The sequence below is a fragment of the Hypomesus nipponensis genome, chromosome 3, assembly GCF_054491055.1.
Source record: "Hypomesus nipponensis isolate SF chromosome 3, ASM5449105v1, whole genome shotgun sequence".
In the NCBI taxonomy this organism is placed as follows: Eukaryota; Metazoa; Chordata; class Actinopteri; order Osmeriformes; family Osmeridae; genus Hypomesus; species Hypomesus nipponensis.
Genome location: NC_140363.1, coordinates 8,848,565 through 8,871,154, shown reverse-complemented (window position 1 = coordinate 8,871,154; position 22,590 = coordinate 8,848,565). Strand labels below are relative to the sequence as shown.

At 49.8% G+C, this 22,590-nt stretch overlaps 1 protein-coding gene across 2 annotated transcripts; it reads right to left on the bottom strand.

The window, feature by feature from the left end:
* ddhd1a (DDHD domain containing 1a) lies at positions 1-22,161 on the bottom strand. Of its 2 annotated transcripts, XM_084675327.1 has the most exons (13): positions 20,880-22,161; positions 19,491-19,667; positions 15,055-15,156; positions 11,121-11,249; positions 10,383-10,530; positions 7,865-7,974; positions 7,111-7,217; positions 6,742-7,004; positions 6,369-6,444; positions 6,033-6,182; positions 5,680-5,917; positions 3,800-4,000; positions 1-3,330 (listed from the first exon to the last, which is right to left on the bottom strand). In XM_084675327.1, the coding sequence occupies exons 1-13, from the start codon at positions 21,697-21,699 to the stop codon at positions 3,146-3,148; spliced, it is 2,706 nt and encodes a 901-aa protein (XP_084531453.1). In that variant the 5' UTR covers positions 21,700-22,161; the 3' UTR covers positions 1-3,145. The 2 variants fall into 2 exon arrangements, with proteins under 2 accessions (XP_084531453.1, XP_084531454.1); XM_084675328.1 differs by lacking the exon at positions 15,055-15,156 and having other exon boundaries at positions 20,880-22,160.
* Positions 22,162-22,590: the final 429 nt, after the last annotated feature.

Sequence of the window (22,590 nt, the reverse complement as noted above, 5' to 3'; positions counted from 1 at the left end):
TTGTATGCAAAAAAAGAAGAATATTTTTTATTAAAAAGGAAATAAATACATTGTTCCGGATGGCAGTTTGAATCCGTTACAGGCATGGGTTATTGCACAGTTCTGGGGACAGCCAATCACGTTCCAGCATACATCATTTCAGAGTTAAAGTAACAGTCATGTTGGTAATGAAAAGGTTCTTTCAACTTAGAGACACAAACACTCCTTGATGAAATAAACCTCAAACAGTTCATATCACCTGAAGGACAGGAGGCCGCTTCCAAGAACGACCCATGACGCTTTGAAAACGACTTTGACAGCTCAGTGAAAACCATATACAAATCTGGAACAGCCCTTCTGCTTGGCCTTCCCTGTGGCTTACAGCCCACCATCAGCCACAATGATACAACCACAAAACCGAGGTGACGACACCCTTTCCCCCTGGTGTTTGAGAACGCCTCCCTAGATACACCACACAGCCTCACCACTGAGAACACAGGCTGATATGAAACACAAAAACGTCACAAAAAAGTGACCATCGCGCTGTGCATGAACACGGTTGTCATTCTATTCTCAGTGTTGATCTGGAGATGATCTGGTTTTCTAATTGCGTCCTGTGTTTTCAGTGACTGCTTGTGCATGTTATAAGTCATGTCTTAACTCATGTCTGCAAAGCCAGTTTCCCTTACGTTACAAAAATATTTGACCGTGATTAGTCCTGATGAACTCCACCCACACATCCCCATCCCCATCCTGACATGCCGGCGCAACAGTGGAGCTTATGTTCTAATTCTTCAAAGTACAACAGCAACGGAAGCGTTGATAACCTCCCTATGTGAGACACTGGGGCTGTGTTCCAATCCTGTAGGAATAGGATGCCTTCCATGAGGTAAGCCCTGACCTAACATGATCTCATAGGTGAAAGCATGCACTTCCCATTGCAGCTGTTCCCAATTGAACCATAGTCAGATCAGTGTAATCTCCAGGAAAGGATGGAGGGTGTGCAAAGAATTCTACACATGTCCCAAGCCTACACACTCAGCAAGGGTTTGTATTGTGTTTTTTTACTTCCATGTATGTTAGAATAGAGGCACTGTCTATTGCCTCTCTGTGACTGTCGTCCAGTTGTAGCCCGCCCACGGAGGAACAAAGAAAGGACACCAAGCAGTAATGTCTAAAAGCAGATCTGTGCAATTCATAGCATTAGAGAAATATATGCAAGGTCCACCTGCATTCATGTCCTCACATACACGTAGCCTATTCACTCAATCATGGGTTCAGAACAACTCTAATCTTAGTTCTCTGGTCCTCTTAACATCCTAGTCTCCGTTCTTTTAGATAGTTAGACCTTCCTCCCTCACACACCCACATGGATCTGCCATGATCCCCAACCAGTTTATTCCATGATCAATCCCTGGAGTATCTATAGTAGGGGGACCGTGGTAAAGCCCTTAGCTTAATTTGCAGCCATTAGCAGGTGTTGGTGTCACAGCAAATGAAACAACCATCTTTTACAACCACAAATGACAAAGCAGAAATTGGACACGCAAATGTCTGGAGGAAACTCAAACTCGACAAGACTCAGGACACATTCAGGATATCAGTTGATTTGAGGTTAGTTCCATTTCATTTTTCATTCCTATCATTCTACAAAACTATACATTTATAGTTGTCAGGTGACAAGTGTTGGCACTCTTTCTACCATGCCTCATATACATCTATTTACCATGAAAAGATCCCAATGATCCCCATGCAAAACCATCCAGGCTTTGTGTTTCTCTTTCGTCAGCCATAAACAAATTCACATATTTTGCATATCTTGCCTGGGTGTTACCCAGTGGTTTGTCCTTTTGGACTAGAGTTGTAAGCTGACTTCAGAACAGCTGAAAGATCTTCTACAAGATTAAAAATGCCCTAGTAACTTCTAATGCTCTGGTCAGTCTAACTTAGCCACTATATAGCAACGCAGCAGGCTAAAGACTAAGATGTTTGGCCACCTGTTGGAATCCTGTCGCGTTCACACAAAAAGAGATTTACAAAAATAATGATACATCTTCTCTATGCATTAGTAATCAGGGTATCCATGTAAACGTGTTAGTGCCTGCAGGTTCGCTGAGGTCCCACAATCTTCTCAAGGTCTCAGAGAAACAGGAAAAGTCAGAGTTCAGCTGGAGTCGAAGCTCTTGAGTGACAGCCCCCGCCCCCCCCCCCCGTCCAATGACTTTAATGTCAATAATGTCCGTCTGTTTCGATTGGACGCTTAAATTGCATAAACTACAAACTTGACGTACAGGAAAGGGTTTTATCTGCTTTGGGTTACTACTCGGTTCACCTGGGGCCAGAGAGACCATCCAATTTAGCTGACATTGACCACAATCCAGCTGGGAGACAGAAGACATGGCGGAAAGATTTACTGCCGTCTAATCGTCGATACCGATAATCATGGTTATTTTTTCTTTTTCTTTTTGTACACCGTGTTAAAATGGTGGAGTGCTAAAAAGAGAGGTATTGTCCTCACGAAATAAAAAAAATGAAATATTTTGAATTGTAGCTAAATAAAAACCAAATATTCAATATTCTTTTGAAAGGGAAATATATTAACATTCAAATACGTTAATAATACTTTGACCCCTTTAGGAAATTGCATTGAGTTTTGCTTGGTAATGTTGAGATGCAAAGGTCGTTAAAGACAGAGGCAGAGAGTTCTAGACAGAGAGAAGGAAAAAAGAGAAAGAGAGATAGCAAGAGAGGGAGAGAAGTTACACTGGAAGGTGCAAGCTTGTGCATCACACAAGCTTCGTTACGCAGAGTCTATGGGAGAGACAGAGATGGGAGTTTGGGTCTGGGCTGAACTTCTTCCTCCCGCCTCTAGGAGGAGCCCTAGACCCCCAGGTTTGCAGCTGGGTCCCATGCTCCAGAGAGCTTCCTGTGGGACCGGTCTCACAGGCACAGGCTGGCCCTCCTTCACCTCCTCGGGGCCACCAAGTCACCCTCAGGGTGAACAGATGTGTACCCCTCCTACCGAGATACAAGGTCCACGTGTGTTAGCGTAAGTGCAGGTCGAAGTAAGTATAAAAAAGAGTGAGGGAGTTAGAGTCAGACGGCAGAAAGGTAGCGTTCTGACTGTGTGTGTGTGCGTGTGTGCGTTTCAGTAGGTGGTGTGTGTTTATTCTAGCTCGGGGCTGTCCTCCGCGGGCGGGGGCGGGTCCCTCTGCTTGTATATGAAGGTCAGAAGGAAGAGCGCCACGTCGTGCGAGGACCAATAGGCTGTGTGCGAAGTCACAGCCGACCAATAGCGGCTCTCCACCAGACCTTCCCGAAGCTCAAAGTCGATGCGCCTGTCCAGCTCCACTGTGGGGGCGGAGACAAAACGAGACTGAGACAGAGAGCACACAGAACACAGTCCACTTGTGTTGACAGAGGTTTTCTATTCTCACTGCTATAGTACAGTGTGGAGAATAGCCAATGCTCTACGGTTGAGCAGTATTCATTTTCTGTCCTAACACAAGGAACTGACATCTCTACATATAACATGTATCATGTACAGTCAACATGACTAGTGAATATACTGTTCCCCAGCTCTAACCTCAGAAGTATAAAATATTTTCAGGGCTCATTTTCCTCAAATTAAAGCCTACACCTAAAGTTCAAGTTATTCCATTTACAACCAAAAAACAAAACCTAAAAAAACAAAACATCTAATTTGAGAAAGATTATCTTTGAAGTATTCAAAAAAATAACATGAGGATCCCCAGGGCCCGTGAGCAACCCGTGTATATAAATGTAAATTAAACTTTATGGTGACGAGATTTGGACTTACGTGACGTGTCGGCGATCGTAGAGGTAGACTGGGACATGGCGGACAGACCGTTGGCTGATTGGCTGTCCACAGTTCTCTTGGGCTCCTCCCCCTCGGAGGTGGAGCCTCCCTCCACTCCTCCACACACTGAGGGCTGGCTGCTGGAGCGAGAAAAACGAGAGAACAGGATCTCTCCGATGCCCTTTCCTATACTGGCTGCGCCTGGAGACACGGGAGAGAGAGGAGGAGAGAGGGAGAGGAGAGAGGGAAAGGAGGAGAGAGGGAGAGGAGAGAGAGGAGGAGAGAGGGAAAGGAGGAGAGAGGGAGAGGAGAGAGGGAGAGGAGAGAGGGAGAGGAGAGAGGGAGAGGAGAGAGGGAGAGGAGAGAGGGAAAGGAGGAGAGAGGGAGAGGAGAGAGGGAGAGGAGAGAGGGAGAGGAGAGAGGGAGAGGAGAGAGGGAGAGGAGAGGAGAGAGGGAGAGGAGAGAGGGAGAGGAGAGAGGGAGAGGAGAGAGGGAGAGGAGAGAGGGAAAGGAAAAGAGACGGAGAGGAGGAGAGAAGGAGAGGAGGAGAGAGGGAAAGGAGGAGAGAGGGAAAGGAGGAGAGATGGAAGGAGGAGAGAGGGAGAGGAGAGAGGGAGAGGAGAGAGGGAAAGGAGGAGAGAGGGAGAGGAGAGAGGGAGAGGAGAGAGGGAAAGGAGGAGAGAGGGAGAGGAGAGAGGGAAAGGAGGAGAGAGGGAGAGGAGAGAGGGAGAGGAGAGAGGGAGAGGAGAGAGGGAGAGGAGAGGAGAGGGGAGAGGGAGAGGAGAGAGGGAGAGGAGAGAGGGAGAGGAGAGAGGGAGAGGAGAGAGGGAAAGGAAAAGAGACGGAGAGGAGGAGAGAAGGAGAGGAGGAGAGAGGGAAAGGAGGAGAGAGGGAAAGGAGGAGAGATGGAAGGAGGAGAGAGGGAAGGAGGAGAGAGGGAAGGAGGAGAGAGGGAAGGAGGAGAGAGGGAGAGGAGGAGATAGGGAAAGGAGGAGAGAAGAGGAGAGAGGAAGAGCAGGAGAGAGGGAAAGGAGGAGAGAGGGAGAGGGAGAAGGCAGTGATTAACAGACCTGTAGGTGTCCATAAACATTTACATTTAGTCATTTAGCAGACGCTCTTATCCAGAGCGACTTAGAGTAAATACTGGGACATTCCCCTCAAGGCAAGTAAGGTGAAGTGCCTTTCCCAAGGACATAACGTCATTTGGCATGGCCGGGAATCGTACCGGCAACCTTCTGATTGACAGCCCGATTCCCTAACCACTCAGCCATCTCACCCCCTTGACACACCATAAACACACAACCGCTGGATAAGCTCTGCCCACCACAAGATGGCGATATTGCTCGCATGAGCTTCTGTTGTCCAGAGCCGAGCAGAATAAGAATGAGGCAGGTGCAGAAGGTTCTAGAATTGTTGTTCAGGGTACAGTTAGGCTAATTATAGGCCGTGCAAACGTCACCAGACGCCTGCTGTGACATGCCTTGTTCACCTGCTGCGGCTGTGCTAGCTCACACTGCGCCGGCTAACGAGGGGACAGGGTCTTGACATGTCTGCGTCATGGGGGGGTGTATGGAGAGGTGGGGGGAGGAGGGGCATGGATTTCACCTGCCGGGCAAGCTAAGCTCAGAGGGAAATGAAATGTGCCCAGTTATGGGCTCCAGACCCCAGTCAGGATCAGAGAGTCAACACAATAAGCAAGCTTTTACTGGGTCTTTGTGTGGAAGCCAAACACTCTTTTGCTAAAAAAAACCCTGCTGGTAACTAGGTCGCCTGGCCTTACCCATGATGCTGGGGCCTTACCCATGATGCTGGGGCCTTACCCATGATGCTGGGGCCTTACCCATGATGCTGGGGCCTTACCCATGATGCTGGGGCCTTACCCATGATGCTGGCCTTGCCCAGGTAGGTGATGGAGTCCCCGTAGTGCCTGCGGGGCAGGACGGGGGAGGTGCTGGGGCTGGGGATGCTCTCCGTGTCCGACGTGGGCTCCTTGGAGGGGTTGAGGAAGGTGGGGCGGATCTGGTCGTAGGGGGTGGGGCTGGTGGCGCTGCACCAGTGGATCTGGACCGGGGAGGTGTTGCTGTAATGCTTCAGGATCAGAGGCTCTAGTCGGTAGGCCTGCAGGGACGAAAACACACACACACACACACACACACACACACATGCATAAAGAGGGTCATTTTTCTACAGTATGTGTGTGTACGTGTGTGTGTGCTAGTTGAGGGTGCCCTACCACAGGGTCGGTGGGGTGGAACACATTGAAGAGCTTCTGGCAGATGGCGCGAGGCAGGATGTGGTCCTGGGATCCACTGGTCCCTGGACGGATCCCTCTAAGGGCCAGGAACACAGCCAGGGGGGAACCCATGCAGAAGAAGTTCTCCACCTGGGGAAGAGAAGGGGGGGAGGAGGGGGTAAAATAAAGAGAGGAAAAGGAGGGTGAGAGAGACAGCTTGTATCAATACCAGTGGTCCATCTTGTTCATCAGCAGCAACAAGCGATTCTCTCCACAGGGGTGGGTCTGGAATGTTCCGACCCTTCTTTAACTCAGTACCCATGGGCAGAATCGTACCTTGAACCCGAGAGCCGGGGGGGCGGAGGGCTTGGAGGCCTCCAGGCCTTGGAGCTTGTCTTCTAGCTCTCGTAGCCTGGGAGAGGAGGCCGACAGACAAATGGACGAGATGACCAGACAGACAGACAAGACAAGACAGGTCAGGTCACGTGTGACACATTAATAGCTATTAACAGGTTGTCTTAATCTTTTATTTTCACACCATCCACCCACCCACACACAGACACACAAAGAGACACACACAGACACGCACAAACACAAGTTAGTTGTTCTATCCTAGTGGGGCCCGACCATGCACTCACATTCAAAATTTCTAAACCCTAAGCCGAACCATACACCCACACACAGCCCTCTCTCTCTCTCCCTGTCCCACCTGTTCCTGGTGAGCCGGAGCTGCTCCAGCAGGTGTCTCTCCTCGTAGCTGATCCAGCGCAGGTCCAGCTCCTGCTCCAGGTCCTGGTGCTCCTGCAGACAGAAGCGCACGGGGTCCCAGCCCGTCATGATGTCGAAGGCGATCACGCAGCCCAACGAGTGGGACACCATGGACACCTTGCCACCGTTCTTCTCAAACTCGGGGTTCCGCGAGCAGAACAGAGAGTAGAGGCGGTTCAGCTCCTGAGTCAGGCCCTTGGTGATCTGGGGGAGGGGGGGGGCAAGCCATTCAGAGGGGGGGGCATTTTACTGTGTGTTGGTTTTAACGTTTTGGCGTTCCCGGCTACCTGTGCGTGCGTGCGTGTCTCACCTCGTCGCGGTACAGGGGGCTGGTGTAGTACATGATGTCCATGGCACTGCTGTTCAGAAGGTCCCTCAGGCCTCTCACCTTGTCGGGGGTGATGGAGTCCACCGTGTCTGAGAACACACCCACAACACAACAAACTCAGTATGATGCCACCACAATTCTCTCCCTCACACGCTCTGTCTGTCTCTACCACACGCTCTGTCTGTCTCTACCACACGCTCTGTCTGTCTCTACCACACGCTCTGTCTGTCTCTACCACACGCTCTGTCTGTGTCTACCACACACACTGTCTGTCTCTACCACACACACTGTCTGTCTCTGCCACACACACTGTCTGTCTCTACCACACACACTGTCTGTCTCTACCACACGCTCTGTCTGTCTCTACCACACGCTCTGTCTGTGTCTACCACACGCTCTGTCTGTCTCTACCACACGCTCTGTCTGTGTCTACCACACGCTCTGTCTGTGTCTACCATACGCTCTGTCTGTGTCTACCACACGCTCTGTCTGTGTCTACCACAAGCTCTGTCTGTCTCTACCACACGCTCTGTCTGTGTCTACCACACGCTCTGTCTGTGTCTACCACACGCTCTGTCTGTCTCTGCCACACACACTGTCTGTCTCTACCACACACACTGTCTGTCTCTACCACACACACTGTGTCTCTACCACACACACTGTCTGTCTCTACCACACACACTGTCTGTCTCTACCACACACACTGTGTCTCTACCACACACACACACAAGCTCACCTCCGTCTAGAGCCAGTTTGGAGCGCCACTCAACGGGCAGAAACTCCACATGCTCCTCCGTGTTCTCGGAAAAGTGCTGTTCCTCCATCTTCCGCACGCCAGCCCTTAGCCTGGACACACACACACACACACAAGTTAGGTATACACAACCACATTTCACATTACAAATGCACAGCACATTTTCATGCCAGTACTTAAGTACACACAGTCAGAATGAATAGGTTAAAGTTTAAACAGGCCTCGTATGGGTCAGCTAATCATCCTCTACGGCAACCAACATTGGTTGTGCTTCTGTGTGTGTCCCTGAGTGGTTACATTAGAATGGAGATAGAGATGGAGGTAGGAGGAGGAATCAAATGAGGGAGGTGAAGAGAGGAGGAGGGAGATGGGGGAGGTTGTTTGAGGGGGTGGCAGTAACCTTTAGGTGAACTGGCCAGTGGCGGAGATACTAATGAGCCTTCACTCCTTTGCTACGTAGCCACTATAGCCTAGCCTAGCGTGGGCTAGGTGCACTTAGCTTCGGCCCATAGGAATGCCACACTAACGGGCTACATTGCAGCCTAGCGCTGGCTAAATCATCTCTGCTACTGCAGGTGAACTCATTAACAGTGCCGCCTTTGTGTCTTAACCTAAAGCCCTTCACTTCAGACATTTCAAGAGGATCATCCTAGGAAGCGATCCACTGGATCTGGTTAGAGACATTTAGTTTCCTGTATTTGAATCATGGGTGTGGAGGAGGACTAGGGGAAAACAGTCGGCCACAGACAGTTTTATACATTTACAGTATGACGTACAGGCGAGTTGGCGCCCTTTTACACGAGACGCAACAAAAGAATGTGCCCGGGGCACTCCCGATGTTTGAAGGGTGGTGTGTATCCACTGGAATTGTTTACACCCCGCTGGCTCTTGGCTTTCGCTTATCTGGTCTGACTTGAGATTGCCTTCCATATGCACTGGAATGACATACGCGTACAGATATGCATCATGAGCAATTCACTTCGTGGAGTGGTTATAAAGAGAAAGCGAGAAAGAGGTCGAGAGAACAGGAAAAGACAGCTGCTTAGGTTAACCAGAGCTGTGATATTTACTCTTTGAGGGACTTGCTGTTCCTGGGCCCTGTAATCCAGCGGGCTGCAAGCGGGGCTTATAGGCCTGGCCGCCCTGGCCTGGTCTACTTTACCTGCTTAGCTGGCCTAAGCCCCTGGCAGAGAGGTCACACTCTAACCCTCCCAGACACACACGGACACACACAGTAACACACTCACACACGCTGGGTGGGCCAGGGCCAGATAGTACCGCTGTACCTGTACACCAGCCAGGACAAGCCTATATATAGGCCCATAGCAGCAAGCAAACAGTCATTCATAAGCTGTTTAAAAGGGGCAGACGAGCTATACACAGGTCAAATAACAGTGTGTTTGAAACAAAATGTAATTTACCATGATGCTTCCGCTGTCAAATCAATTATCATAAGTCAAAAGACAATTATGACGGAGTGAATATCTTAAGACTCCTACAACACGTACTGTCTTGCTTCCGGAGAGTGTTTGTGTGCGTGTGTCTGCACGCATCTTGCCCTGTTATTAAGTACGCCCTCGCTGGAACCCAGTAAAGTCCCCAGGCTAAACCAGTCAATTATCCACCACTGAAAGGGTCTGCTCCAAAAGGTCAACCTTTTGAGAAAACAGAGAGAGCGAGAGATGCAGCTGAGCAGAAAGAAGGCATGGATGGATGGATGGATGGAAAGAGAGAGAGAGGGGGAGGGTCAGAGGACAAAGAGCACCCTCACAGGTGGAGCAATGGGAGTCTAAAAACAGACTGCAGACGTCAGAGTGGCTAGCGTCACGAGAAACACCCACGAGATGTGGCTGTTTGGAGGCGGAGACTAACAGTGGGGTCTGGTCCAACGCCTCTTAATCGCTGACTCAGACGGCATTAATGGGAGCTCTCTCTCTCTACCACAGATGCTTCTCGTGCCGTGACCAGTACACTTCATTTAGCAAGGAGAGAGGAGGGCGGGGCGGACGTTCTGTTCTGTAGTGTTGGATTCAGGAGGAAAGGTTTCAAATGAATGTTGCGATGGCCTATTATTTACAGCCGTGACTTTGCATTCCTGGAACAGTTGAGTGTGCGGCCAACCAGGTCGTCATAAGCTGGGAGACAACAGGTGAGGCCGGCGTCTGGTAATAATACCTGACTGATAAAGTCACATGGTCACTAGGAACAATACACGCACGCACACCCTCACTTCATTCCATGACTATTAATGTCTCCATGGCAGAGAACATCAGAGGGCAGTAAACAGTCAGTGGATGTGTGCGTCAGTGGATGTGTGCACTTTCTGTCAGCAGTAATACCATGTCACGACCAACACATGACCAGAGCTTAATTGGGAGTCATGTGTTCTTCACATGCCTATACAAAGTCAGAAGAAAAAACTACACACACACACACACATCCTCGAAACACACCAAAATTCCCATGACCCCCACACACACACACAAACACACACACTTACATGCCGGTGTTCTTGATGATGCGCCCCTGGTCCATCTTCTGTCCGATGCCGTGGACCACAAAGACGATGTGTGTGGTCTGGGGGGGCTTGTCCTCCAGGGAGGCCTCCTCCACGTAGCCACGGTGGAGCCGGGTCCCACTGCTGGACGCTGAGGGGAGACACACACACACACACACGTTCACCGTATGCTCGCTGTAAAGTACAGGGGTGATTTGAACCTGCGAGCTCTCGATCTGCAGTCAGATGCTCTGACCCCTGAGCTATACCCCCTCCTCCCCTTTGAGACTCCAGAGCACCATGACAAGAGCCAGAGCACGGCTGCTGCCTGGACAGGGATCTCCCAGCGTCCAGAGATTTGCTCTGGCTACGGGGGTTGTGTGTCGGAGGAGATTGAGATAACTCAGTCCAGATTCTCCTCCTAATCACCACACACAGGAAATGAAGTGGAGAGCTGGGAAGTTGTAGATCCAGTCAGACGTCAGAGAGATAAACAGACTTCACAATAAATAAATAAAATGTTACAATTGACTATAACACGGCTCCCCAGCCATAGAGGAGTATATCTATGATTATTAACATAGCATGGTTAGGGTTAGAGTTCAGTTTGGAAGGTGTCTGGTTGTGATCTGACTCCAAAACTGAGTGAGTGTGAGTGACTGAGTGAATATGCGTATGAACCAGTGAGAGCGCGAGCAAACGAGAGACTGAGCGACGGCGAGAGAGCGGGCGACCCCTGACCTTTGGAGAAGCCCAGTTTCTGGGTGACGGTGCGTGCGATCTTGGAGGTGGTGGCGTCGCTGTAGAGGTAGACCTCGTCCACGCTGTGCCAGTCCACATGGGTCCTGCTCAGCTTCAGACTGTGGACGGCTGCAGGACGCAGGGAGGGAGAGAGGGATCAATGGGAGGACAAAGAGGGTTGGGTGGAGAAATGAGAAACAAAAAAGGCGGGTATAGAAGGATGGATGGAGTGAAGGATGAGCAGGTCAAGGAGGAAGTGGAGACAGGGACAACACGGAACGCTGAACCAACACCACATTTCCCGCCTCTATCAGGACAACAAAGACAGCTAGCAATTGCTCTAATCTAGTGCTCGATCAAATGCAAGCGAGGGCATTGATCTCCACTGTCAACAGTGAACACACACACACACACACAAACCTGGAATACAAGACACACACACACACAGTCAACATGGCATATTTCCAGTCTTTCTCATCCATCTGCCGTAGGCCTGCTGGTGTTGACAAGCGGCACAGCCGGTCCATTGAGGACCAGTGTCTCCGTCTCTGACCAGGCACAGGCATCAGGAGGAGGAAGAGAGCAAACATGGCTGACAGAGAGAGAGGGAGCCAATCAGGACACTCGTCACTGAGAACATGAACGATAAATGAAACCGGTTGACTTGGGTGTGCGGCAAACTGGTCCTATGGATGTCAGGGGGGGAGGGGGATTATTTACGGTAAAAGGAACAGCAGGCTTCCTCAGGTAGAATACAGAGACCCTGGCATTGGTCCAGTGTATTGTCAACCATCCCCTGTGGTGTTGGGAGCCAATCAGGGTGGATTAGGAGGCCAAACGGCAAGAAAATAGCTTCAGAGGCCAGCGGGTTCCAGAACTTTCTGTGATTTTCTGGAACCGTAATGTCGTTGACTATGGGATACAACAAACGGGTTTCCCAAGAGCGGACGGGAGCAGACAGCAAAGCGACAGCTACGCTGCTGTGTGTTTTCTGTGTGTTTTCTGTGTGTTTTCTGTGTGTTTTCTGTGTGTTTTCTCCGATCCTTTCCTGTCTGTCAGCAGACAGAGTGATTCAACACCCCTCTGTTCGCTTATCTGGTACATTCGTTTGTCCCTGAGGGCGAGTGACCCAGAGAGAGAGAGAGAGAGAGAGAGACAGAGAGACAGAGAGAGAGAGATAGAGAGAGACAGAGAGAGAGACAGAGAGAGAGAGACAGAGAGAGAGAGCGTGTTTGAGAGGATAGAGATTTCTGAGAAAGATAGACGAGAGAGAAAGACAGGGAGGGAGAGAGAGAGAGGCAGAGGGAGAGAGAGGACACTTGACATGAGCAGCACGTCCGACCTCCCTCTCCGCGGCGCCACTCTCTCTGAGGGTGTCCTGGTGACTGCTGACACTGCAGCCTGGCCACCTCAACCACACGGGAGCGGCAGCAGCTAGCCTGTTAGCCCGGGCCTCTATCCCACCCCCGTCCCATGTTCACCCTCTCATACCTGCCCTCTCTTTCCTTAGTGGTCAGCAGCAAGGGTGCGGGGGGTGAGTCTCAATGGGAGACACATGGTGGTTAGGGCAAGGGCCCTAACAGTCCCTGGCTTAATCTAATCAAGGAGAGGGTGACTGGCTGACTGACTGACTGGCGTGGTGGGGGTAGGTAGTGAAGGCCAGTCATGGGAGCTCAGGTTCGTGAACCTCCATTAATCTCCCCTCAGCAGCTTAACAAGGGGAAAGTGAATCAGGCCCAAAACGGTGAGAAGGGGATGATGAGCAGGGGTGGGCCGGCTGACTGTAGAAATGAACCCTTGACATAGGGTCAGTGTTGTAGCTGAAGTGTGAACAAGCCATCCTGGTAATAGGCTAGAATGTAGCTCCCAGTGAAGGAAAAGACAAAAGAGGCAGTTGGAAGTACTGTCAGAAAAGATAGCTGTCAGCTCTGGACAAAATGACTGTCCATTGAATTCCTTTTACACGAACCTAAAGGGAAAAATCATTTGACCGTGCAGTGGGTCCTTCGCTCGATGGTCGAGGTTAGTTAGGCAGTCGGGAGTTCATTTATCATTGCAGTGCTTCAAAGGAACGCCACTCGGAGAGAAAAACATGCTTCACAACCACTAAAACACTACAGACGACGACAGGGCTCATCCACAGCAAGGAGTCCATCTGGTCTACTCATTGGAGGGGAAGGAAGAAGAGCCCATTCAACAACTACACACACCTAGGGTGCATCTCAACGGTCTGAAGCAGCTCCCATCTCTCTCCCTCCGCTCCTTCTTATTAGCGACAGGCCTGGCGGGGCTGATTAAATCGTGGTGCATGCCATCACTTGTGCATGCCCCCCGTGTGAATGTGTCGAAAGGAGAAGGAGGAGTACAAAAGGAGGAGCCATTTCAGACTCATTTCGATGCGCCAGAACGTTCCGAGTCCACTGTAAAACAGGATGTCCTGTAACGGCTAAACCGACGTGCCAAAACATTTGAACAAAGGACACCAGCTTGGCTGGCGTACCAGAGGGCATGTCGTCAATGAGGAAGTGACACAGGCGGCCGTGGTCAGACTCGTCCTGGTTTACAGTGCAAGGCAGCGCTGATCTGCGCCTGGTGGCGAGCAGGGGGGAGGGGGGGGGGGGGATAACAGGGATCAAAGCACGCACAGGATCTAGTCAGTCGCAAGAGGTTAAGAGGTTTTACTGGGGGAGATTTCCAACTCTGGCCGGAGAACGGGGGCGGAGGGATGGAGGGCTAGCGTGTGAGCGAGGGAAAGAGAGGAGGGGGAGAGTGAGATACAGGGAAAGAGACACAGCGAAGGAGAGAAAAATGAACAGGAAGGGAAAGGAAGTAGTAGATGATGAGGATATCTTGTGTAGTTTCCTGGAAGATGGAATGGTGCCATTAAACCGGGGCAAAGCTCCTTTGCTCAAATTAATTACAGCAGTGTGTCAAAATGGCTGAGTGTTCGACACTCTTAGGTGACAACACGGCTGGCCTGACACACATTACAGCCGTATATCCTCACAAGTGTAGTAACGAGTCTACTAAAAGCTGCACTGCTTAAGGAGGATCATAAGACCTCCAAGAATGGTCCCCCGGAAAAATCCGGAAGACCGCTCTGCTCGGTGTTACAGAGAGAAAGGGGTCTCATCCTCCACAGCCGGGTGGGTTTGGACCGTACAGAGAGCAGGGCAGGGGCAGGACAGAGAGCAGGGCAGGGGCAGGACAGAGAGCAGGGCAGGGGAGGCCAGGCTGGGGCTGCTGCTCTCTGGCTCCTCAGTGGAGCCTCTGTTCTGCCTCTCAACGAGGGCCTTGTTGTTCTGGGGCCTCGAGGGGCAGCGTCAGCTGGGCTAGTAGTGGAGGTTCATTAAGATGTGATCCCACTGCCGGAGTGGGGAGAGAGGCGAGGAGGACGGGAGGAGAGAGGGAGATGAGGGAGGAGAGGGTCTCTGACCCTTTGAAATATCAGTAGAGGACAGAGGGTCTTGAAAGGGAAGGAGAAAGAGGAGGAGGGAGGAGAAAAAAAAGGGAGAGAGAAAGGGAGAGCGAAGAAGAAGAGGATGGAGAAGGGGTTAGCCACAGGACTGGTCCTGACAGACCGACTGGAGGGAGTCCTCAAATAGAGCAGCAACGACAAACTGGGGCCCACAGGAGGGAGGTTGGAACCAGTAGGCCCAGTGTCTATAGGAAGTATAAAGGAAGTACTAGAGCTCTCTGTTGTACTGGAACCAAGTCCAACAGAGTCTGGGTCTAGGGAACAACTGGGCGAGCCAGAGAAAGAAAGTGAGAAAAAAAGAGGGATTCAGTTCAATTCAAAGCACGGATCTACGCTGGGGGGGGTTGGGAAAAGGCGGGGGGAGGGGGGGGGGGAGCTGCAGCATCTATGACAGAGGTAGAAAGGTGTAGAAAGTTGCTGGCGTTTAGCTTTTTTTTTTTTTTTTTTTTACAGTACCTTGGCAACGCTTGCGCTTGTGACATGTAGTTTTAGCACTCGTCTGATATCCGCTCCATTTGAACAGAAAGGGGAGGTAGAAAGGAGGCAGGTGGGAGAGAACTAACAACCAAGAGAAAGTGAGTCATGGTGAGCCTGCCACACACACACATACACAAAGATACCACCACCTCTTCACGTAGGGCATTCATCAACTAGTGTTGTGGTCTGGTCCACCGGTCTGTTACTGATCTGTTAGCCAATCGCAACACTGCTTGATAAATGCCCCCAAAGACAGCTGGAGTAACATCTTAATTATATTATTAAAGCCAATCTTTATTAGTTACTATACTTCAATATGGTCTATACTTTTGGGAAAGAAAGTTACAATTTGTCGCTGTAATTAGTTTAATGTCTGTTTAACAAAACAGCGACCAATTGTAACACAGTTAACATACTTGGCTTTTGACCAGCCCATCATAGGAGAGACTGCTAATGATGAGACAGACACACATTTTGATCAGTTAAAGATATACATCATGTTAAACACACAAAACTTACAGGAATCAAGACAAAATGGGCACAAAATGACATTATTAATGACATTCATGTATGCAATAGTTTGTAGTAACAGTACATAATAGTACCTCAGAACAAAATAGTATGACATAGGCCTAGCTTTTTCTCTCTGTCGGGTCCAAAATGGTTTCTCATCCATGCAGTATAATTAAGTCATTGTGGTTTGACCAAGTCATTTTAGAGGAAGCCAGCAGTAATAAATTCCTGTTCCAACCCGTCACAAAAGCCTCCTATTCTACTCCCAGTCTCTCCCTCAGCTTCCATTTTCAGATATTGAAATAGAAGTTATAAATAACGCTAATTGCTAGCTATCGAGGGTTAATCCCCGGCTACGACTGATATGACCACTAATGTCGGGGCTAAAAAGTGCAGGCTAAACTACCTCTGCCCCTCTGGAAGGGCTGCAGGAGGCAGGATGCCATGGATCATGAATGAAAAGAATCACCACTGTCTCTCCTCTGTGCCGTGCTATTGCCATATAGCACCATGCTAATGCAGATTGACAGCTGATAAACTCCCATCGGCTCTAATGATCTGTGGTTGAAGGCCTGATCATAGGGTTCAATACTGTACATGCTGTATGCTTTGGACAGCGAGAGTCAATATGGATACATGAAAAGTGAAACTGTGCTCATAGACCTAGATAGCATGTAGTGTGTGTGTGTGTGTGTGAGTGTGTGTGTGTGGGGGGGGGGGCATTAGTGTGGGTTCCCCTGCTGCAACAACAATGGTGTTCTGATTACACACCAGATTAGAGCTGGTCTGCTGGTAACTCTGGATTCTTGTTTTAGCAGGGCTGGAACACCATCAAATCCTGCATGCAGAGGTCCGTGGTACTGGTGTGTATGCGTGTTGACTTATGATCGGACAAAAATGTCAACGCATGCCAAACCCTTGCCTTCCCCTGATAGGAGCATGAAAGACTGGGACATTCCCTTGTCACGAGATGTCTACATGCAAATCTCTTTACAGTTATTTCACCTTTAAACACTTTGTGCACCCCCCGCGTACATATACACACCTTCCACCTTCTCTATGACACCCACATTCTCACACAAGATGCACATGCCCATCTTCTTTGATTCTTGCCCTATTCAGCGTGTAATCACAGTTCAAAGGGCATGGAGCCTCATAGAGCTGGTGTGTGTGCGTGTGTACTAGATCTTGCCCTCCTGCGACAATGTTTGCCATCAAACAATGGCTGGGAACAGACATTAGTACATTAACCGAACACACAACAAACAGACGCTGCAGTGGGAGCCCAGCTTGCGAGACTGACTTCCTGTCTTAAGTGTCTCTTGTCACCACATCTACTGGCTCAGCAGGGAGAGTCCTCAGCGCTGCCATGCGCCGCATCATCGAACTGTCAACATGTCTCTGGCAAACCTGGCAACCGCCGCACTGCCAACAACGTGGCAAACAGTCAGACTCGCGCACGCAGGCCTTGTGGTATGTCTACTTAATGCCAAATGTGTGTGTGTGTGTGTTCAAGTCAATAGTGGTCACTTGGGCCGTAGGAAAGAAGTGTGTGTGGCTGTGTGTGTGGGTAGAAGGGGAGGGAGAGGACATACTGCTGGAACAGCGTACAGGTTGTCCTGCCTGCATTCAGATCTCATGCTTGGATAGCAGCCTGTATGGCTTCCCCTGGCATCAGCTTTCTGCCTCATTTGCTTCTCGGCAGGAAAGGGGGGGGGGGAAGAGAGAGAGAGCGAGAGCGAGAGAGAGAGAGAGAAAGAGGCAGAGAGAGGACAATGGTGGTGGAGCTGGAGGAGGTCTGAGGATGGTACTAGTGCTCTGCAGAGAGACGAGGACGAGGCCTGAAAAGGCAACACACACATCCTTAAGAAACACGGGATGATAAACATCTCACCAACGACAGGGAGAAAAACGTTCTCAATTAAAAAGGTATCTAGGGTGTCTTGTCTCGGTGCGCTATTATTAATCTGACAGACTAGGACGGGATCATTCTGGAACACCGTGTTGTGTTGAGGTGTTCTGAAGGCATGCAGTTCCACAAAGGACAATGCAGTGAAGTGAAAGAGCGGAGAGGAACTCGGAGAGTTCAACGATGCGTGCATTTTCCGAAGTGAACAAGACAAGGTCATGTGACGTGGCAGTCTATCTACACGTGAAATGTGTGTCTGGGGGTGTGTGTGTGTGTGATAATGTCACAAAGCCCTTGTATCGTATTTCCAACACCAATGACTATTTGAATATGACTCATGTGCCCTTTGTGTGTGTGCGCGTGTGTGTGTGTACGCATGTGTGTGTGTGTGACTGTGTATAGTTAGAGGAAGGAGTGACCTTCCAGAGTTTCTGATCATCATGTGATTCTCTGTGAGGGCCTTTGGCTAAGCCCAGGGCAGCTGAGAACACACGGGAGGTTTTGTGACGAGACCAACCAGCCTGCCAAACCACCCAGGCTGGCCTGCGTGCATAGCGCTACTCCACCCTGGGCCTTGCTAGCCTGTCTGGACACTTGTAGCCCAGATGATACACTGGAAAGCTGACAACAAGCCCTTCTAGGGACATGTGTTGGAACCGTGGCTCCTCTGGATATTATTTTGTGCCATGTGTCAAAGGGTGTTGGTTCTACCCTATCAAACGCAGCCAGAGACACACGGATGAGAGTAGAACATTCCCAGCCTGTGGGGCTCCTTTCCAGACTGTGCCACACAGAGATTCATCTGAATACAAATATGAGCCAATGAATCCCTGTGCTCAAACATGAAGTCACTTCTTATCCCTATGGTTTGCATGTATGGTATCTGAGCGAGGGTGAGTGAGGGTGTGTGTGTGTGTTCAGGGACCTGGCATTGTCTCCGCCACAGGCAGAAAGACTATCTTGAGGCTTGGATTGGAGCCAGATCATTGCAGAGTATTGCCACACACACTTCTATCTCACCAAAATATACCCTCCAGGCATAGCACTGAGAAGTCTCTCCTTCTATCACTCTTTCCCCCCTCCTCCTCCCTCCTCTCACACAGCAACAGCACCCTGTCTCTCCCTCTGCGACACCTTGTGATTGGCCCCGGCTCATATCTTTGCTGAAAACATTTCCCAACGGAAGACATTTCTCACCGTCTGGAAATATCCTATCTGACTTGAGACACCTTCCCTCAGCAACCCCTCCCATCTCCCCTTCCCTTCTGTAGAGCCACAAGCAGGCTATGACAGACAGGGGCTGAATCACAACGTGTCTCACTCACACAGCACTAACCGGACAGAATGGGATCCTCACTGGACTAGCGCAAAACGCAATTGACACAAGCATTACATCACCTGCGTTCACGCTGCCTGATCTGGAGGGAAATGTTTGCTAATCATTATGGGTGGATGACTCAGCGTATTTGTCACGGCACTGAAAAGGCCTTAAGACAGCCACAGAGTCCCTAACTAAGCCGGACAGGAGCCGTCTTCAGAGAACATAGACTCAGACCGAAGCTATTCCACTGCATTATAGATGTCTTCTAGGAGGAGAGGCTGGCTGGAATACTGATTAGGTTAACGGTTATAGTAGCAGCTGAAGCTTTCTTATACAGACTGAGACAGAGAGAAAGAGGTCCTCTATTCAACACTGGTTCTAGGGAACTACGGCAGGGTGCAGGTTTGGGTTCCAGTCCAGGACGAAAACAATTGCATCAAATCAATGGACAGCTTAATGAGCTCAATGAGTCAGATGTGTAAATAATGGGCTGGAATCCAAGTCTGCAAAACCACGCTGAGGGAGTGGAGCTGCGTCGAGGCCTCATGCTGCCGTTTAACCGTGTTAGCTCTCCAGGACCCAGGTGTTGAAGAGGGGTAACCTCACAGTCTGGAGGTCCAGCTGCTCTGGTGAACGGGACTGAGATAGGCCACGCCTCCCCCGGTGTCTCACCGTCTTTGCTGTCCACGGTCTTGGCTACCACGTCCGACTCGAAGCTGTCCTGCATGTGTTGGCCGCGGAACGAGGTCAGGTGCTCCAGCTCGATGAGGTCACTCTCGTCCTCCTCCAGGGGGAGCCAGGTGCCGTCGATGAACCACATGCCCCGCATGACGGGGATGCAGTCCTGCTCTGTGGAGGGAGAGGGAGAGGCGACTGAGAGGAGCATCTGGGACGGCAGAGAGGGGGACAAACGAGGAGAAGAAAAGAGAGGGGGGTAGATGCTACCGATCAGGGCGGGTGGGTTTCTTTTTCGAGAAGCTCCGTGGTCACCACGGTGAAGTGGGCCTTACGACGGCTCCTTTGTGGATCGGCCAGGAAGGCTAATCCAACAGAGAGATCTCTCTGAGACTTGAGTGGAGAGAGGCCAAGTTTAATCACACCATGGCGATAAAATGAAATAATTCTCCAGTGACAAGCACTGGGCATGCGCAACCCTGAATTGTAATTAGTGTCAAGAATGCTTTGTAAGACCGAACAACCTATTTACTTTCCCTCATCAAACACAAGAATACATTTTTTTTTCAAGGTTGTGCAAAAATCTAGGAAGTCAGAGAAAACAGCCAAAAGACACTGTTCGACGACAGACTGCTAGCAGCATTGTCACTGACAGTCTAACACGGATGGGTGCAGTGAAAAACGGACTCTGGTCACTTGCAGCCTCAGATGAACCCTGCCTGTGTGGCTGACTGTGGTGTGTCCACACAAAAGGGCAAATACTCAGCTGTGGTAATCAGGGGCTCTCTAGAAACTGGCGAGCTCTTTCACCTTTGTTTCATTCTATCTCGGGCGGATTTCTTGGAAACCTCCATGAAATAGGCCTACTTAGCACGCTCTAGCAGAGCTTAAGAGAGGCACCACCAGGCTGGAAAGACTAGCGGGGGCTGGCTGTTGTAAATGGGTCTTGAGAGGTGGAAGAGCAAGGACAGAGAGATACTCACAAGCTTGTTAAACAGCCTAGCAACCAGGGTCGCTATTAGCTACAGTACAGCATTGGTGGAAGCATCTGTAATGACCCATTTGAAGGCCTACTTAGTATTTTCCCTGACAGTGCCTCCTAACCATATAGGCCTAGGTTGTTAGCCTAAGTGAAAGGGTTTGTAATCTGTGTAGTAACTAGTCCATGTTGGGTGGTCATCCCGGCTGGGCTGCAGGAATTAGGACTGGATTATGCAAAACACAACATCTGGCATTGCCTGGCTGCCTGGTGGTTTGGCAGGAAATTATGAATTCCTATTGTGACTTGACAGCAGTGTGAGTTTTGAGTTACAGAATAAAAACCTCTAAACTTATCATGATATAGTTGTGACTACTGAAGTGGAGAGGGTGTGTTTTTATACTTACGATTCCAGTAAACAGGAAAACATTCTCTCTCTTTGACATCCACCTCATACAGCCCCCCCCTGACACAGACAGGCTCTACGTTGATGATGATGTTGTCAAGGTCTCTTTCGTCCGTAGAGGTGGATCTTTCCAAAGACCCAGTGTCTCCATGCACACTGCTAGTTCTTGTCTCCACAGGAACCGGTCCACCTCTCTCAACTCCGTTGAAACCCCCGTTTGTCACCTCTACCCCACTGGTAGGCGCTTCCTCACCCCTCACCTCCGTGCCTGCAGTGCCCTGGCGTTTTATTCCAGGGTTCAGTTCGCAGAATTTACGATAGGCGACCTCGATTTTCAACGAGTCGTGTCCAACGAACGATTTCCAAGTCTTTTTGTCCTCTTTGTAAAACCACCGCACTTCTTCGGGACCGAGTTCTGTGACAACCTCATACCGGTGTCTGGAACTGTTGGAGCGAGTCCGCTTTCTACTCTCAAACAGCGGGACGCCAATATCCCTGTCATTTACGGTGTAGTCCAGACCAGTGTCGAGGTAGGCTGCGGAAGAATTCTGGTTGTGACAACCGGGGAAGGCATTCTCCAAGCCCAGCATCATACCGTCCTGAGAGCCGCGGAGTAGAGGCAAGTGTCTGTCCAGGCCCGCCTGAACAGAGTGCATCCCGGCCTGCATCGTTTCGCCCATGGGTTGTTCGTAACAGCACACAAACACATCATTTCCCAAGTCCCACTCCTGATTGTTATTGCTGACAGCTGAGCCTTTGTTATTACTATTAGGGCTCTGAGTAGAGCTTAGAAAAGATGCCTTGTTTCTATAACTGTTCATAACTATTAAGCAACCAACTAGCTAGCAATCCACCAGTCGGTGTTTCAAACCAATACAACGTCACGCAGTACGCAGCAAAACAAGTTGTCATAGGTTTTATGAATAGTGGCTAATAGTTTAGCAATCAAGCTAGCTAGCTACATTGACACGATAAGCTGTAAGACACAGTTGACTAGCAAGCTAGTTAGCGCTAGTTTAAAGCTAGCTAAGTACTGTAGTAGAATCGAAGCAGCAAGGACACAAGCTCGTACAGTCCCTTCCCTCTACTGTCCACTTGCTATAACTGTAGTACTAAGACACATTCTTGCTGAGACCAATCATAGACCCTCTTCGATGGTGGTGTTAATTTCACCATGAACATTATTCTTTCCTTACTGTCACATTGGATTGAATTTCAAAATGTTTCGTCTCCCTGTGACCCACCGGCTTGCATGATGAATCAAGTGCGTGGCTGGCAAACTACCCTACCTCTTTCCGTGACAGCTGAAGGGTTGCCTGGTTGGGAAGTATTCCTCTACCGAGGTGTCATATTATTGTTTTTATATAATTCTTCTCGTGTCAAACCCATATTTCTACCTGCAGACCATTGATCTTCACTGTCCTTGAATATATAACGCAAAGACCTAGTTGTTATTGGTGTGCATCGAGTGACTGAATCTCCCGTTTTGTGTACCATTAACTTTCTGCCTGGCAACTAGACTGCTAAAGGAGAGATCACAAGATTTGTAATGTGAACGCGCACGTAGAAGTTACGCGAAAAAGCGATGCAGTGATGTCACTAGTGATGAAGTACAAAACGTAACTTTGTCAAGAAAAGTATTTGACTTTTTCAAGCTATAACGGCTTATGTCCAAATTCCGTCCCAACGACTCATTTGAGTTGGGGATTTTT